This window comes from Amblyomma americanum, chromosome 8 (assembly GCF_052857255.1).
Source record: "Amblyomma americanum isolate KBUSLIRL-KWMA chromosome 8, ASM5285725v1, whole genome shotgun sequence".
Taxonomy (NCBI): domain Eukaryota; kingdom Metazoa; phylum Arthropoda; class Arachnida; order Ixodida; family Ixodidae; genus Amblyomma; species Amblyomma americanum.
In genome coordinates, this window is record NC_135504.1 from 39134320 (window position 1) to 39152011 (window position 17692).

Here is a 17692-nt window from a genome sequence, read left to right on the forward strand (position 1 = left end):
GCATGCGATGCATGGTCGGTGTTGATAAGCTGAGTCACCGCCATACATGGTCTGGTTCCGCGCCTGGGACGTCCCATCTAGCGCCGTCCGCAACAACCACCCTTTCACTGCGCAGACCCTCCGACACGCTCGAGTGCGCGCATCGCATAAACGAATGCGCCTGTGTCACGCAAGCACCGCACAGGCACGTGTGCTTGTAGCGGGACACACACGGCGCCCTCTGCGTAAACATGCTCATCGGCCCTCCCTTCCAATTCCGTGCAGTAGTGGCACGGAGTTGAATTCAGAAAGCTCGAGAGCCTCTTTGTGTGGGCGGTGAGGCGTGCGAAGGAGATGTAAAGAAAAGTTGCCGCAGTTCAAGTTAGGAGACGCTCACGACTTTGCTAATTTGACTGCAATAAGGCTAGCGATTTCTTCTCACTCTTACGCAACTGCAAGCGTGAAAGCGTGGGAAGTTGAGTCATGCACTCTGTAGATGGCGCTTCAAATGAGACAGTATAAACAAAAAGGAAAGTGAAAGGAGATGCACAGGACCACCGACAATCATTCTGTGTACCTTCTTCCAGTTGTGTCTTTGTCTGCTTGGATCATTTGAAGCGATGTTCCACGGTATCCGTACCCCGTTGAAGCATGCACTAAAATGGATTTGTGCGTGTCACATATCTGATGTAAACATCAGGCTTTCTTGTGGCCGACGCAAGCGCTACGCCTGTCAGGTGCAGGGTGGTGTCAATACCAGACCTGCCCGACATGCATGCCCTGATGTTGACATGACACCTGTCTGACGCGTTGCGTTGTGGATGCCGGGCAGATATGATGTATTTCGTAATGCAGAGAACAGTTGCAACATTTACTCAAGCCTAGTGGTGAGAGGACAAACGAAATACTAACCACATGGCGAGAACTATTAGAAGCCTTAAAGACTAGAGAGCAGTACCTATCTTCAGGCTCGCGAAGGACTTACCAAGGAGAACGAGGGAGCGTTGCGCCGACTCGAACTAACACGTACCCACAGCTTAGCCGTGTACATAGCATGCATATGCGACGTTATACTTGGATAAATGTCCATTTTGTGCGGAATATTCGAGTCAACATCAGACGGCGCGGGCATTCAAAAAAAAAGAAACCAAGAACTAGGTGTTAACACAAAGCACACAACTCAGCGAGAGGAAGGGATGCTGAACAACTCAAGCTTGGGGGATCAGAAAGCACTGGTCCAACGGGTCAGGAAGGTAGCGTTCTCCAGTTGGGTCCTGGACTAAGGGCTCTACTAAGAGTTTCTTTCTCTACAATAATTCTTTCTTTCATTACCTGCCTTTAACTTGTATTGGTAGCTTCGTGCCAATAAAGAGCCCTCGCGGCCATGCTAAGTGGCCTAAATTTGATGTGCGACCCGCTCAGCGACAATAGAGTCAGGTTCACGCCGTGGACTTAACCAACCCGAACGGGCTGTTATGTATGGTGCGACGAAACGCCCACCAGTCGCTGAGGCTGCTCGTGTTCACTAGAATGCCAAGAGCAGAAGGAAGCCATATTTTGGTCGGCTGTTTAGTCACGTGTCATCTCAACGATAGGAGATGAAGATCTCAGGCTTGCTGGTCCAATCCGAGGTACAAAGTGATTCCAGAGATCATTTCTAGTCCTAAGTTCGTAACGACGCATAGTACTTGTACATCGACTTGCCGTGAACATGATCGCTATGCGTCTCGAGTATTTTCCAGACTAAATCTAACGACCAGTATGGCGCTCTGTAGTAGCTGCGAGCCACTCGCTGAGCAAAGCTTCCTCTTGCATGCCCTGCGCATGCACAGTAACGTAGATACCTAGTAGCAGAGACCTAGTAGTAGAGACCTGGTAGTAGAGACCTATTAGTAGAGGTCTGGTAGGAGAGACCTAGTAGTGAAGACCTAATAGCAGAGACCTAGTAGGAGAGGCCTAGTAGTAGAGACCTAGTAGTGAAGACCTAGTAGTAGAGTTCTAGTAGGAGAGACCTAGTAGTAGAGTTCTAGTAGGAGAGACCTAGTAGTGAAGACCGAGCAGTAGAGACCTAGTAGTAGAGACCTGGTAGGAGAGACCTAGTAGTGAAGACCTAATAGCAGAGACCTAGTAGGAGAGACCTAGTAGTAGAGGCCTTGTAGTGAAGACCTAGTAGTAGAGTTCTAGTAGGAGAGACCTAGTAGTACAGTTCTAGTAGGAGAGACCTAGTAGTGAAGACCGAGCAGTAGAGACCTAGTAGTAGAGACCTGGTAGGAGAGACCTAGTAGTGAAGACCTAATAGCACAGACCTAGTACGAGAGACCTAGTAGTAGAGACCTAGTAGTGAAAACCTAGTAGTAGAGTTCTAGTAGGAGAGACCTAGTAGTGAAGACCGATTAGTGGAGACCTAGTAGTAGAGACCTAGTAGCAGAGACCTGGTAGGAGAGACCTAATAGTGAAGACCTGATAGCAAAGGCCTAGTAGGAGAGACGTAGTAGTAGAGATCTAGTAGTGAAGACCTAGTAGTTGAGTTCTAGTAGGAGAGACCTAGTAGTGAAGACCGAGTAGTAGAGACCTAGCAGTAAAGTAGAGAACATAGTAGTCCGCTTTTCAGGCAAAAAAAGTCGTGAACGATGCATGCACGAAGAGTCTGTGAAACTCAGTGAAAAGCATTTCACTCGTCTCCCGTTCTCCTCTACTTGACGTAAAATCCGTCCAACGCAGTGCACGCAACTCGCAAGACCCAGTGCGAACTCCGAGACAAGGTGCGCAAACGGAAACGTGTGTGCAGCCGGCAGGGCGGGGGGAGCAGGTGCGTGCCCAGCCAAGCGTCACTCACCCCTGAACTCGCGCAGTGACTCAGACGGGGCCGCCGGTAGAGAGGCCCTCCTGTCCCGCAGGATGTGCACCGCGCCGTTCGAAGGGTCGATGGAGAACCGCAGGCAGCTGCGTGCGAGAAAAGAAACACGATTTTGTAGGCAGTACCAACAACCAATGACAACAGTATCCAACAACCAGTACCTTCGAGCATCAACAGTACCGACGGGACAGCCACTATTGCCACGCTGTCACAATCCCTATCGTAAGCGTCGTGTTCATATCCCTCAGGCCCACTACAAGTCAAAGGCTTCTCTCAATGTTATCCGGTCATCCTACATCACCACAAATTTACTAACCTTGATGTTCCCTTTAAGTATCAGCCACTATCTAGTCCATCTATGGTCATTTCCTTGCCTTGGTGTCAGCTTTGTCACCCTATAGACATCGCTATTCACGTGTACCGAGCATTACATGTGCCAAAATCCATTCCTCGCCTTCTAACCACATTGTCACCCATCATGACCCTATTTCTTCCCCTCTTCCCGTTCCCCAGTATAGAGTAGCAGGCCAGAAATATTCATCTTTCCAGCCGACCCCTTCGCCTTTCCAATCAACAAACTTACCCATCCAAGATTCCAGTGTCGTACTCGTTAACAGGCTAATTTTATTGTTACTACGGCTGAAGAGGCATCATAATATGTATAAAAAAGTTAAGGTCTCACAACCGATGACGGCATCCACACATCCAGACCGCCCCGCCGGTCAATTGTATGTTACGTTATGTAACTCAAAATGGGAGTGTTTTTACCCGCTACTCATGAATTACATTTTTGCAGAACGGGTCACGGTCAACTTCAAGGTGTACTATAGGAAAAATACAGTTAGCCAATATTACTCGTAAGCCGTCGTTGGCACCTTCTGACAACCCATGCTTGAACGTACAATCACCTCCAAATTATACATGTCAGTTGAGAAACACAAACTGCAACCGCCTTTAAGAATCAACTGCATTTATATGGAGCAGTTATACAGTGCACAGTAAAGAAGGAGTCGAAGTCCGTTTTTAAACGTCGGTAAGTCTCCGTCTTGAGTCTTACCCTCGCGTAACGCCGTTGCAAGCAATGTCGTATGATAGCTGCATTAAGGCATTCCACAAAAGCACCTGATTGATATGCGCGCGCTCTTGAACGCCGGACGGTAGAATTGCGCCGTTATTTACCCCGACTTCCACCTCCTTCGTTATCCATTCGCCTTAACGTCGCGTGATCCGGCAAAATATGGCCTTTGACGAACGGATTTGTCGCTTTGCCTGCAAACGCTCAAAGCTATTTCAATACGTCTCTGATTGAAAGTGATTGGCTACCAGCGCCTCAACGTACAGCCTTTGTCAGAAGTTTAGAGTCCAGGAGGTTTGCTTTTATGCCGTGTTGTGGAGATCCTATAGCATTCGTGGAAGTCCTGCCCATTGGAAGGGGCAGGGCCTGAGATCGCCTTACCTTCAAGTGATTTGAAACGCTGGAGATGAATTACGAGCCAGACGTTGTGGCTCAGAAGCAAATCCCCTGGGCTCTAAACTTCTGAAACAGAATTTCAGTGCACCAATACTTCGGGACCAATATATTTCGACTGTGTCGTCAGTTTAAAAATACCGCGTACACATCACCATAAAGAGAATTCCTAGCAACAGATATAGGCTTTTGAAAATGTTTGACCTATTGCTGTTTCAAGTGGAAGTTGTTTCCACTTTTCGCCTGAACCAACCCTCATCATTTTGTGATGAAAATAATCATGATTGATTGATTGATTGATTGATTGATTGATTGATTGATTGATTGATTGATTGATTGATTGATTGATTGATTGATTGATTGATTGATTGATTGATTGATTGTAGGCCTTACGGCTGTCAACTGTACTAGGTTGATTAAGCCTAATGTTCGTAACAGGTGCAGGCGGTGTCTAATCATTTTTCTTTTCTTCCTGGGGGGAGGGGGTAGTTCCAAACTACCGAATGTACTAGGTTGACAGTTTGAAACACTGTGTGACGTCACAGAGCAGGTTCCGAAACATTATGAGGGGGCAAACAAAACTATCTATCGTGACTTGTACGGAACAGTAAAAAATTGAGCCCTCCGACTACGAGTCCAGTTCTAGATGAGCCGTGAGACGCCTCCATCATTCAAGGCCGAGTAAACAACACCACACGTGCCGCCACTATCTCATGACGTCACACTGGACCCTGCTTATTTTTGAAAGTGAATCATGAAAGTAGAAAAGACTTGAAAACAAACACTTGATACCGTGTATGACGATTGATAATTTAGTCCCTTTATTATATATATATATTATATATATATATATATATATATATATATATATATATATATATATATATATATATATATATATATATATATATATATATATATATATATATATATATATATATATATATATATATATATATATATATATATACTTATGAAGGAAGGTAAATGTCACCGAAACCAAGGTGCATAGGGGAACGATATTCTTTTTAATGTGTTCTGCTTATCAGTGGCATAATATTACTTAGATTAATAAATCGCTTAAAGAAAATTACTTATAAAGCAGCAGAAAAAACAACCATGCCGCCGGTGGGATCCGAACCCACGACCTCCGAATATCGCGTCCGGTGCCCTTACCAACTGAGCTACGGCGACGGCTGTCCAATCTGCTGCTCTCGTGGGTATTTATGTTTATTTGGTGTACGCGAACCTTGAGAGTGTTCACCAGCGCCACCCTCGACCATAGCGGCGGACGTAGCACGTCCTGTAATACCGCGAGCGTGACGTAGAACGTCATCTAACGGCGAGGGCGGAAACTGTGCGAGAGCCCTCTTAAGCAACCTGTGGCATCAAGACTGCCAGAACCGAGACCCTCGTTAAGCTATTAACAGACAAGGTAAAGTAAATGAGGGTCCCGTTTGACAAACTTATGAAGGGAGGGAACAGTCACCGAAACCAAGGTGCATAGGGGAACGATATATTTTTTAATGTGTTCTGCTTATCAGTGGCATAATATTACTTAGATTAATAAATCGCTTAAAGAAAATTATAAAGCGGCAGAAAAAACAACCATGCCGCCGGTAAGAGCACCGGACGCGATATTCGGAGGTCGTGGGTTCGGATCCCACCGACGGCATGGTTGTTTTTTCTGCTGCTTTATAAGTAATTTTCTTTAAGCGATTTATTAATCTAAGTAATATTATGCCACTGATAAGCAGAACGCATTAAAAAAAATATCGTTCCCCTATGCACATTGGTTTCGGTGACTGTTCCCTCCCTCCATAAGTCTGTCAAACGGGACCCTCATTTACTTTACCTTGTCTGTTAATATATATATATATATATATATATATATATATATATATATATATATATATATATATATATATATATATATATTTACGAAAACTGAACTTTTTGTCTCAGTTGCCTTAGTTGCATATTAACTGTGTAATTAATTGTGTAAAACTGCTACGAACAGACGGCTTGCACCAAAGTCGAGATGACCACAATGCTGAAAACTAGGATCGCGGTGGAAATATCCTAAATTTTTCCAACGCTCTGGCATGCGCTGTGGAAGGTACGCTCTGTATGCTTCATCACGAAGCCGATGACGTCACGTGCAAGTCATCTAAAAGAGGAGTCAGAGGATAGCTCCTGCCTAAGCCGAGTGTGTGGTGCAATCGAACAATATCCGACAGCGTCCAATGCGAGCACCAGTCAGAGCTGAGTCAGATGCATATTTAACTTGGTAAGACATGCAGGATCTCTCTGTCAGAAGTACCCGCGAACAACAAGCACTCATCCTTAGAGAAATAAGCGTCATCACTGAGTTGACCGCTTCACCTCAACGCCGCGCTTCGCAACTCGCAACTCATCGCGCAAGCCTGACGACCTCAGCTACCTCCCCTTCCTTGAGCACGGCAAAGCAAGTCGAATTCCGAAGTGAATAAAACAAGTTTAACGAGTTAACGTAACGTCACTATCTTTGACATATCAGGATGCAAACCGCTGAGCAGTCTGCATTATAATGCACCCCGGAGAAACCCCGAGACACGGTGAAACCTTGAACGCAGAGAGCGTTTTTCTACACACATGCCCTCTGCCGTCGTTGCTGTTTCGAGCAGACGATGGGAAGAATATGCCGTCCATGATATTTACTACTTGTTTAGTTAATCACTGTCAGTCAGCAAGTTGTTTAGTTAATTCATTAGTTCTTTCTTAGTAAGCGTAGTACACTTTGGACCGCCTACTCCAAACGTTGCTCATATCATCGCCCCTGGTTATGGGCGTACGTCAACGAGCCTCGTAATAGAAAGGTGGCGAACTAATGTCTGTAAACATCCTAGTATTTTTTTTTAGACTTTCCCTCTTTCTTTCTTGTCTTTCTTTCTTTCTTTAAGCATGCGATTTTTGTGCAGACTTACATTTCTTAGGCTGGGCTTACGAAAAATAAGTGAAAATAATAGCGCCTCGCCCGCACAGGCTTACCTATATGCATATAGAGTTCGAACGAGTGATGATGGCCATGGTCTATTTTCGGTTTGGTTTGGTTTATGGGGGGTTAACGTCCCAAAGCGACTCAGGCTATGAGAGACGCCGTAGTGAAGGGCTCCGGAAATTTCGACCACCTGGGGCTCTTTAACGTGCACTGACATCGCACAGTACACGGGCCTCTAGAATTTCGTCTATTTTCGTCTGATTCACCTGTCAGATGGCAAAATGACGCTTTCAGCTAGAGGCGCAGCTGCCGAGTCGATGTTCCAAAAAAACCGTCGATCCCACGATGAAAGTTACCCGTTTGGCAGACAGTATTCTATCGTCCCATGTTTGAGCTTTTGTTCCATCAAGCCGGCGTATGCAGCAGTCGTGCCAAGAAAAAAAAAATCTTATGGCAGCATTATGCTCAAATTTTCGAGAACCTGGCTGTCGGCGGCCTATTCATTGTTCTCGCGACGGAACAGTCGAGCTAGCATCGTCAGTACCATCATCGCCATGGTCGTAATCATAATCATGATTATCACTGAAGCGATTTGAGTCCAGGGAAGGGCACTAGATTCTCCCAATGACCTCTGGTCACTCATCTTTGCCCCAGCCGCGGCGACCGGCTATTCCAGCCATTCTCAAGCTCGTCGTTATGTTTTCCCCCTCCTTGATATCAAATCTGGAAATCCAACAGACCACTAGTCTTCTGTTCTGCATACATTCCGTGTCCTGCTCTTCTGTATTTCCTCTCTGAACTTCACTTAAAATACCATCAGCTGGAGTTGGCTAACAAAACCCAACGCCGCTTCCTTTCTTCTGGGTTTCTGCTTTTTCGCAGCTGTTGATTTATATCGAATGGAGGAGCCGGCGAAATTCCTGCGTCTGTTTATTTGTAGCTTTCTTTATTACGCTTTAGCCCGTGCGTACGTGAGAACGTCCCCGTAGATAGTTGTCTTTCTCACGACACTTCTCTTCTGCCCTTCAGCGGAAACTTCGAACGTCAATGGAAGGAGGCGGGGGGGAGGGGGGGGGGGATTCGACGGACGCTGAGCGCTGACGTCACCGCATCATCATCCCGCCGCGGGGGAAACCTGTGGCGTTGCGTGCGGCACGTGTCGTGTGCGGGACGTCGCGGAATCCCTTTCCGCTATGCAAATTACAAGCGGGCGCACCACCAGCGCGCGATTCGCGTCGTCTTCTAGCCGCTCCTTCAGCTGCCGCGCAAGCAAGACGAGTAAATGTATGCGTGATAAACCGCGCTTCACTGCGTCTCGAATGAGAGAACTTGCGGCGCCCCTACCGGTGCTAGTGTACCCGTATACGGACAGTAAGCTAGCCCTTCGGGAGGAGGATTAGTGCTGTCAACACATGGGACCAAGGTACCTTGATTTATGCAGGAACACATTCTTGACCTTGCGAGCCAGCCCTTCACCTGCTTTTCGTGGTTTCGCACTGCCGTGTTCACCTGGCTAACAATCCTCTTTACAAGTTTCATTTTGCAACCCACCCAGTATGCCTACTCTAGAAACTGACGCGATAATATATGCCGTATCGGAAGCGTCCTCGCTAACTAAACACCGGACCACTAACGTCAACATCCATACCGACTACAGCAAAGCCATCCGCAATATACAACGCAGACTACTGGAAACCCACCTGCATGACATCCTAGTAGAATCCTATAACAGCAGTCCGAACATTACAATCACCCTGCGTTGTATACATGGTCATGCTGCGACCGAGGAAAATGAGTTGCTTCATCAACGGGCCCGCGAAATCAACATCCGGGCGCCTATCTACCCGTAGCGCTTTATCTTTCGCCTCGAAGCCTCGCGGCGGAACATCTGAGTGTTTTCTTCCTGGATTACAGAAGCGCTGGCGAACTGATTACTCACACATTCATCGGGAAAAGTACGCTATTCGTGACGACATCTTAAAGCCCGGGGCGTTTGCACAACTTCCGAGGCATAAGCCGGACTTGCTCAGACGGGCCCGCTGACTAACTATATAGCTGATGTAGTTTATGCATTTTGAGATACCATTACAACACCTAAGGAATGAGAGACTACCTAGGGCACTTTGACTTACAGTGGCGCTGAGAATGACCTGCATCACTCCAGCGAAAACTCTATAGTCGGGTACAAATCAAGAAAGAAGCGGCTTTTTCCCATCAAAGGACCCACTTCCAGCCAATGGCGTCGGCTGTCTCTCATGCACCTGACAGCGTGAGTACCGTGACAATGCAGGGGTTGGCGTGACAATGCAAGGAGGGGGCTATCCCATTTCTTTTTTCCCGTCAGAGGACCCACTTCCAGCCAATGGCGTCGACTCTCTCTCATGCACCTGATAGCGTGAGTACCGTGACAATGCAGGGATTGGCATGACGATGCAAGGAGGGCACTATCCCATTTCTTTTTTCCCGTCAAAGGACCCACCTCCAGCCAATGGCGTCGGCTGTCTCTCATGCACCTGATAGCGTGAGTACCGTGACAATGCAGCGATTGGCGTGACAATGCAAGGAGGGGACTATCCCATTTCTTTTTTCCCGTCAAAGGACCCACTTCCAGCCAATGGCGTCGGCTCTCTCTCATGCACCTGATAGCATGAGTACCGTGACAATGCAGGGATTGCCGTGACAATGCTGGGAGGGGACTATCCCATTTCATATATGCCACTCTCTGCACTGTAACTCTAGCATGTTCATGAGAATCGGCCCACGCCATTGGATCAAAGGGATCGTTTGACGGGGAAAAAAGCCGCTTGTTTCGTGAATTGTATCCGACTACAGTAGGGTAAGCAATTGATAGGAAAGGCACGCGCCGTGACGTACGCTGCAGGGGGTTGTATGCTTTCGATCAGCAGCTGGACGCATAATTTATAACCCTCCCGTGCCTTCGCTGTTTCGTGGAGGATGATCTGATACCAACTTAGGTGTTGTATAGTGACTCGCACAATGTACAGTGACTTTGTACAATGACTGTACAATGACTCACAAAGCCCACAGGCGTGGTTCCTACTGTACAATGACTCACAAAGCCCACAGGCGTGGTTCCTATTTCGTCTACATCGAAACGCGACCGCAGCACCACCTGGATGCGATCGACCATGAAATCTAGAGTCTAGGGCCACGACCGCTGGGTTCGCGCACACATTTTTCACTCTGTAGTGAATTGTGAGGGGAGCTACACCGCTTTGGTTAAATCCTTCCTGCGCGCGCGCGCGCGCGCGCGCGCGCACACACACACACACACACACACACACACACACACACACACACACACACACACACACACACACACACACACACACACACACACACACACACACACACACACACACACACACACACACACACACACACACACACACACACACACACACACACACACACACACACACACACACACACACACACACACACACACACACACACACACACACACACACACACACACACACACACACACACACACACACACACACACACACACACACACACACACACACACACACACACACACACACACACACACACACACACACACACACACACACACACACACACACACACACACACACACACACACACACACACACACACACACACACACACACACACACACACACACACACACACACACACACACACACACACACACACACACACACACACACACACACACACACACACACACACACACACACACACACACACACACACACACACACACACACACACACACACACACACACACACACACACACACACACACACACACACACACACACACACACACACACACACACACACACACACACACACACACACACACACACACACACACACACACACACACACACACACACACACACACACACACACACACACACACACACACACACACACACACACACACACACACACACACACACACACACACACACACACACACACACACACACACACACACACACACACACACACACACACACACACACACACACACACACACACACACACACACACACACACACACACACACACACACACACACACACACACACACACACACACACACACACACACACACACACACACACACACACACACACACACACACACACACACACACACACACACACACACACACACACACACACACACACACACAGAGAGAGACACAAATGAAGCGAAATATGGGTAAGTCAGAAAGGTGTTTTAGCCACTGGAAAAAAAAATCTACAAAAACGGCCTGTGGCGGCGACATTCGCACTTATTTTTTTCTTTGTCCTTTCAACCTTGTATAAAAGCTTCGTTTTCAGTAAAACCGACTTTGTGATTAAAATGGGCTGATCCATCGGCGCTAGCGAACGACAGTTTGGCTTCCCTGTCCCTTTCCCTTATAATAGTGGTCTATAGACAGTCTATAGACTCCTCATATCCTTTATTGGCTTCCTATAGATATTTCCTGTTGTCTATGGAGTGTCTATAGACAAAAGTCTAGTAAACGTGTATGGCCATAAATCTAGAGATTGTGTCTGGACTATCTATAGGATTTGTATTTTCTTTAGACTACTCTCGAGGATTTGTTTATACCCCGTCTATAGACTTCATAAACAAAAGTGTATGGACAGTCTGTAGACTGTCTAAATAAATTTTTGTAAGGGTTAACGCGCGGGCGCACCTGAGCCGTATTCTACGTAGGGTGTAAGACGGGGTTATATGAGAGGAATTGGAACAACAGAAGCAGCGACGAAAACAGCCGAAGTTCAGCCAGGTCGAGCGCAGATACATGCGGCGACGGCAGTGCTGGTTGGTTGGTTCGTCTCCAATAAATGATTTACGGGCATTTAGCGTCCCAAAGCGACTCAGGCAATGAGGGAGCCAATAAAGATGGCACACACCCACTATCCGGGGGAGTGGCCAAGACATAGGCGGTGAATGGCAGGAAACCGAAGCGCTATAGACTCTTCTCTATAACGGCACACCACGACGCTGTTCTTTATAGAGCTGCCGCGGTAGCTGAGTGGTTATGGCGCTCGGCTGCTGGCCCGAAAGACGCGGGTTCGATCCCGGCCGCGGCGGTCGAATTTCGATGGAGGCGAAATTCTAGAGGCCCGTGTGCTGTGCGATGTCGGTGCACGTTAAAGAACCCCAGGTGGTCGAAATTCCCGGAGCCCTTCACTACGGCGTCTCTCATAGCCTGAGTCGCTTTGGGACGTTGAACCCCCATGAACCATGTTCTTTCTAGAGGAAGAAAGCAACTTGTAGCAGCTATCGCTCTACTAGAACAGAGTGTACGCACACAAGGGGATAAAAATATTTCGTGTGTGCCTGAAGGGCAACATCCAATCACGACCAAGGATGGGGGAAGGGGAGTAACAGCACTGCTGGTATTTGCAATCAAATTGAGCTCGCGGAGCGAAGCTTGCCGCTTTAAGCACCGTAACTCGCGACGTCCGCGCCTTATCGCTGCAACACGAGGCAGCAGCAAGGAGCTTCTCCGGTGTCCAGATTAGCCGCCACCGGAAGGGCACACACTTTCACTGATCTCTCTCTCCAGAGCCGTCGTGTGCACCATGTGCCCTTATATATATATATATATATATATATATATATATATATATATATATATATATATATATATATATATATATATATATATATATGTATATATATATATATATATATACGCATGCTTTCTTCTCTGCTGGAACATTGAACCCCGTCAGTATGCTGCGCATCTTTATCGTAACAACTTCTTGAAGTACGATATATTGCGAGAAAGCGCAGTTTTTTGCAGGTGGACACCGCCACCACGTACCTGAAAGCGCGATTGAGGTGTCCACTGACCCAGGGACACAGCTATGCGCGTCTTCAACTTGAAATTTCAAGGTCAATGCCAATTTGCACACTGTAACGCCGGTGGCCTATGCTCCAGTGCCACGTTTCTGCAGCAGTATGTTGCCAACGCCAACGCGTACTGCTCTAGTGCCTTGTTACTGCCACAACGGTGTCCACGCCAACGCATGCAGCGCACATCTCTCTGTCGCTGCTGCCACATTGCTCAAAGCGCGAATATTATTTAATGGTAGTATTAGTTGACGAAGAAGACAATGTGCAATGCGCAGCGCAAGAATGTTGACACGAGGCGTGATCTGCTGCGGCGACAGCATGGTGCCCTCGTGCAGTGGCCAGCGAAGCTGATCTGTTCGCGCCGCTGCGGGTTCGAATCCCAGTCGCGACAATGTTTATTTATTTTTAGTTTGACCAAGGTCGCCCTGAAGGTCAAGCTTCACACAAACCGGTGAACAGGTTTGGTCTCGTGAAGTAATGCTTTCAACAGCAAAATTTCCCGCCTGAACCGATGACTCGTCTGCTAAGAAATTGTGCACAGAGCCCGCATATTGAGGCAAACCGTTTGTCGCGTAGTTAGTATAGTAGCCAGAGCTACCGGCTTTGAAAGCCGTAGTATGAAAGCCCCTTGCCCAGTTTCACTGCAAACGAGCATGCAGTTGAGGTAAGCAACTTTTTTAAAGTCCCTACACGATAAAGATGCACAGCACGGCACAATTAAACCGACAGAAAGCAGACGTAAGAGAAATGTAGTAAACGTTAACCACAAGAAATAATTGGGCCAGTATGTTTTCGTCTGTTTCCTGCTGGATTATTTGTTGAGTGGGTTTATTTACAAGTTTTGGCTCGCAGACGCCTGACGCCTTCAGAGAGGAATTCGTGTCTATCCGCCAGTGATCTGCGTTACCGTGTGTCACGGGTGTGTGTTCGTCGAAAAACGGCACAAAGAAAAAGGTTGAACTCTCACACATGCATTTTATGCGTGTATTGCTGCATTTTCCAGTTTTATATAACCTTGAGCTTTCACTACCACACCAACATCGTCTGCGTATTTGCCTTTTCGAGGACAGTGGCGTTATTTTATCTAACTTCTTTCTCATTCTTATCGCCCACTGCACCGACTGTCCCGACTCCGGTAGTAGCAATGACGTGCGATTTCACTTGAGCCCATGCGAGATGAATTGAAATCAAATACGACTCTGGACTCGGTGTGCATGCAGTCACTAAAGTCGAATCGCGATCATTATCCGAACTCGAAGGTAACCGAAAACTTGTTTCGAATTTCGCGAAGTTCGTAATGAGGGCAGCCCCGATTGGTTTCCCTCTAATGCGCGCGACGCTAACGGGACAAATTCGAATAAACTGAAAGTTCGAATTAAACGACTTGGAATTAACGAAGAATTCGAATAAACCGAATGTTGGAATTAAACGACTTCGAATTAACGAAAATCTCATATAATGTTCGATATGCAGAATCGATGGTTGAGCGGTTGTTTTGACGTCCGCAACACGTTAGTCACCGTCGTGGGTGCAGTGGATGGTAGGAACACGACACAAGAACATGTAGGAACACAGGGTAGTTCCCTGTGAGACCAACTAGTCCAGAATCCAGTCCTTTCGTCCCTGCTCTGTTATGCTCCGCCAACTAGCTCAAAACGCTACCACAGTGGCAAACAATACACGCTTTGCTTTTGAGTGCGGCGATTAGCACGTGGCAAGAAATCAACTGGTGCTGACATATGCTTAGAATACACGTATTTCTGTTCGCTTTTCCGCTACAGAATTTGTACGTGCATGTCAAATTTTCTGACGGAATTTTTGCCTCTTCTATGCTGGGAGTAAGGTGTGGAATTTCCTTGAAAGACAGAAGCTGGGAAGAGGAAATTAGGATTGGAGGGAGACCTATAGAACGGCCCACAGCATTCAATCTGCACCCCCCCCCCCCCGCACACACATACTATCACGTTGTCACTTCGCATCACCTTGGTCGGCCTGATGTTATTAAACTTGGGGGTATTCAAAGCTGATAGCATACGCTTAAAAATGTCATTTCGTTATGCTGAGAGGTTAATCGCATTCGGCCACTCCGTCCGGCCATGGTCCGTGCTGTAGAGCGACTCTAACGTGCAGTTCTCTACGCCTTTAGCGATATCCTAAGTGGCAAATATAAACCACTAGAATAGCTAAGATGTGAAGATGCGTTTTGGCGTAGGGAATCAAACTTAAGTCCAAGAAAGGATGGGATCTTCTGTAAGCATGATACAGTTAGGTATACGGAAGTCAGTGTCTGAGCAGCATGCATTCAAGGCCCACTACCATCCCTGTTCATAGTGAACAAAAGCAAAAATGGAAAAGGCCGAAGACGAAGTTAAGCGACAGCACACAGAAGTTCAACTTCCAAAGCAACCTGAGATACGAAGGCTCTGGAAGCAAAAAAAAACACATTTGCAGGAGAAAGTAGCAGAAGACACAACAAACATCTGAGACATCGTCACAAAAAAAGAATCTAACGCGTCAGAAAAGAAAGTTCCTTGCAAGTCAAATAAATCGATAGAGCGTTTTCAGAATCTATGTGCCTGTGATTATTCGGGAAGTTAAATTACTTGAAAGAAGAAGTGACGTGTCGTGCCGTTTGTGTTAGTATTTTGGCGCTGCTACTTTCGCACTTCTATTCATCATAAATAGTGTTTTCCAACAAATCTAGCCGCATACCATGCCAGTAAGTGAACGCTAGAGTTGCTGCATTCCGTTGCCAAGCTTCACAATTCCACGCTTTACGTCATCAGTAGCCCCAGCGCTCGTAAACCGCAACTTCAATGCGGCGTCATGTTTTAAAAAGCGCCACAGACACTATTTCCCAAACCATGCGAGTTTCACATGGAAACACAACAACACAATGCGAGATTTTTTCTTTTCGGTATAGGCATACTTACGTTGCTTGTGTCGCCAACACCAAGGCCGTCACTGTGAAAACCACCGTCCTAAACCACAGACCACTGCCGGCGTTGAAACGACGAAGTCCGTCACAACTCTGTCGACTTCCACACTCCCGAACCCCCCGTCCGGCGACGTCCAAGCGATCACTCAACGAACCACACATCACACCCTCAGCTGTTTCCATTCTGGTCCTCACTGCCACCCTGAAACCAAACACTGCACACCACGCTAAAAGTCAACACCGGGGCCTAACAGTCTTCTCAATCCACTTTCGTTGACAACGTCTTCCTGCGGCACCACAGAAAAGGAGTGTGTATCTACCTGGCTCCGTCGATAGTATCGACGTGTTCGTCACTTTTTTTTTGTACCTCCTTTTCCTCCTCAGCTCGTCGTCGCTGAACCGATCTCCTTCAAAGCGCGTGCTTAAGGTTTCCTCCTGTTTGCCAGCTGCAGGCGAGGGCGATGATGCTTTTGTAGATTCCGGTGGCGGCGTGCCGGCATTTATAAATCGTTGTCCCTACCCTTCCTCTGGGGGATCAGCAACGTCAAAGCGTGCGCGAGCCCTCCGACGAAGCTGCCGCTGCAGGCAACAGGAGAGTAGAAACTTGTCCGCCGGCGGTAACTCGAAGACCGGCCCGTCTGATGACGCCGAACGGCGCTCGCAGTGGGGGGTAGGCTAGTGGTGGAATCTCATTTCTCGCTCTCCAACCTCGCCATGGAAAGCAAGAGAGTGAGGGATCTCCATCGAGAGGAAAGGACATTCGAAGGGAGGAGGATTGAAGAGTCGTCCGACCAGTTTCCGTTCGTTCTATCTTTTTTCTTCTTTTTTTCCCTCGCTATACCGCCCTCATCGCGGCCACATCCTCCTCTTTCTTACCCTCACCGTAGAATACAGGAGTACCAAAGGGAGGGAATGAACGAATGAATCGTGGCGGGGATTTACGAGTGAGGGAGAAGGTTTCATACGCTACTCTAGTGCGCATTTTGTTCTTGTCGCTTCGCTGTTACCCTTACAGGAAGAACCGAAAAGAGATAACAAGAAGACAGGGCGCGAACAGGTTCGGATAATCGGATGGGCGCGCGCGCGAATTGAAACGGAAAAAAAAGGGCGGTCGTCTGCTTCCTCGTCGTTGTCGTCAGCGTCGTCTGCTACGCCTTGCGTGCGCCCACCAGAGTTACGTTTCCGTTACTATGTTTCGTTGTCTTCCGTTTCACTTTGTGCATTTAACTTCCGTTTCAACCGGCATTCCGTTCTTCCCACACCTGTGTAAAGCGTTTCACGACGACCGCCCATACACTGGCGCCAGGTGTAGGGGGATGTCCTCAAGGAAAAGACACAAAAAATAGCAGCGCGGTTGTAGCTCGTTTGTGGTCATATCCGCTACAAGAGCTGAATGTCGTTCCTTTCGCTCGCGTCCGTGGGAAAGTACACACACAGGCAGTACATATATGGACAGGCCGCAAGTCAAGGGAGGAGGTTGTGCGTAAAACTCGGGTAAGGCCGTTCGGCTACAGAACTAATTGGTATTTTGCGCAAAATTGTCAGCGGGAATTCAAGTTTGGCGCGATC

The 17692-nt window shown here is 47.5% G+C and overlaps 1 protein-coding gene across 1 annotated transcript in view; it reads right to left on the reverse strand.

The window, feature by feature from the left end:
* The window catches only part of LOC144101408 (mannan-binding lectin serine protease 1-like), a 62478-nt gene extending 45712 nt beyond the window's left edge, over window positions 1–16766 (reverse strand). The window contains exons 1-2 of the mRNA XM_077634558.1: window positions 16119–16766; window positions 2816–2922 (exon numbers count right to left, since the gene is read on the reverse strand). Coding sequence (XP_077490684.1) covers window positions 2816–2922; window positions 16119–16306 — 295 coding nt within the window. The 5' untranslated portion in view covers window positions 16307–16766. The remainder of the gene's footprint in view (window positions 1–2815; window positions 2923–16118) is intronic.
* Window positions 16767–17692: the final 926 nt, after the last annotated feature.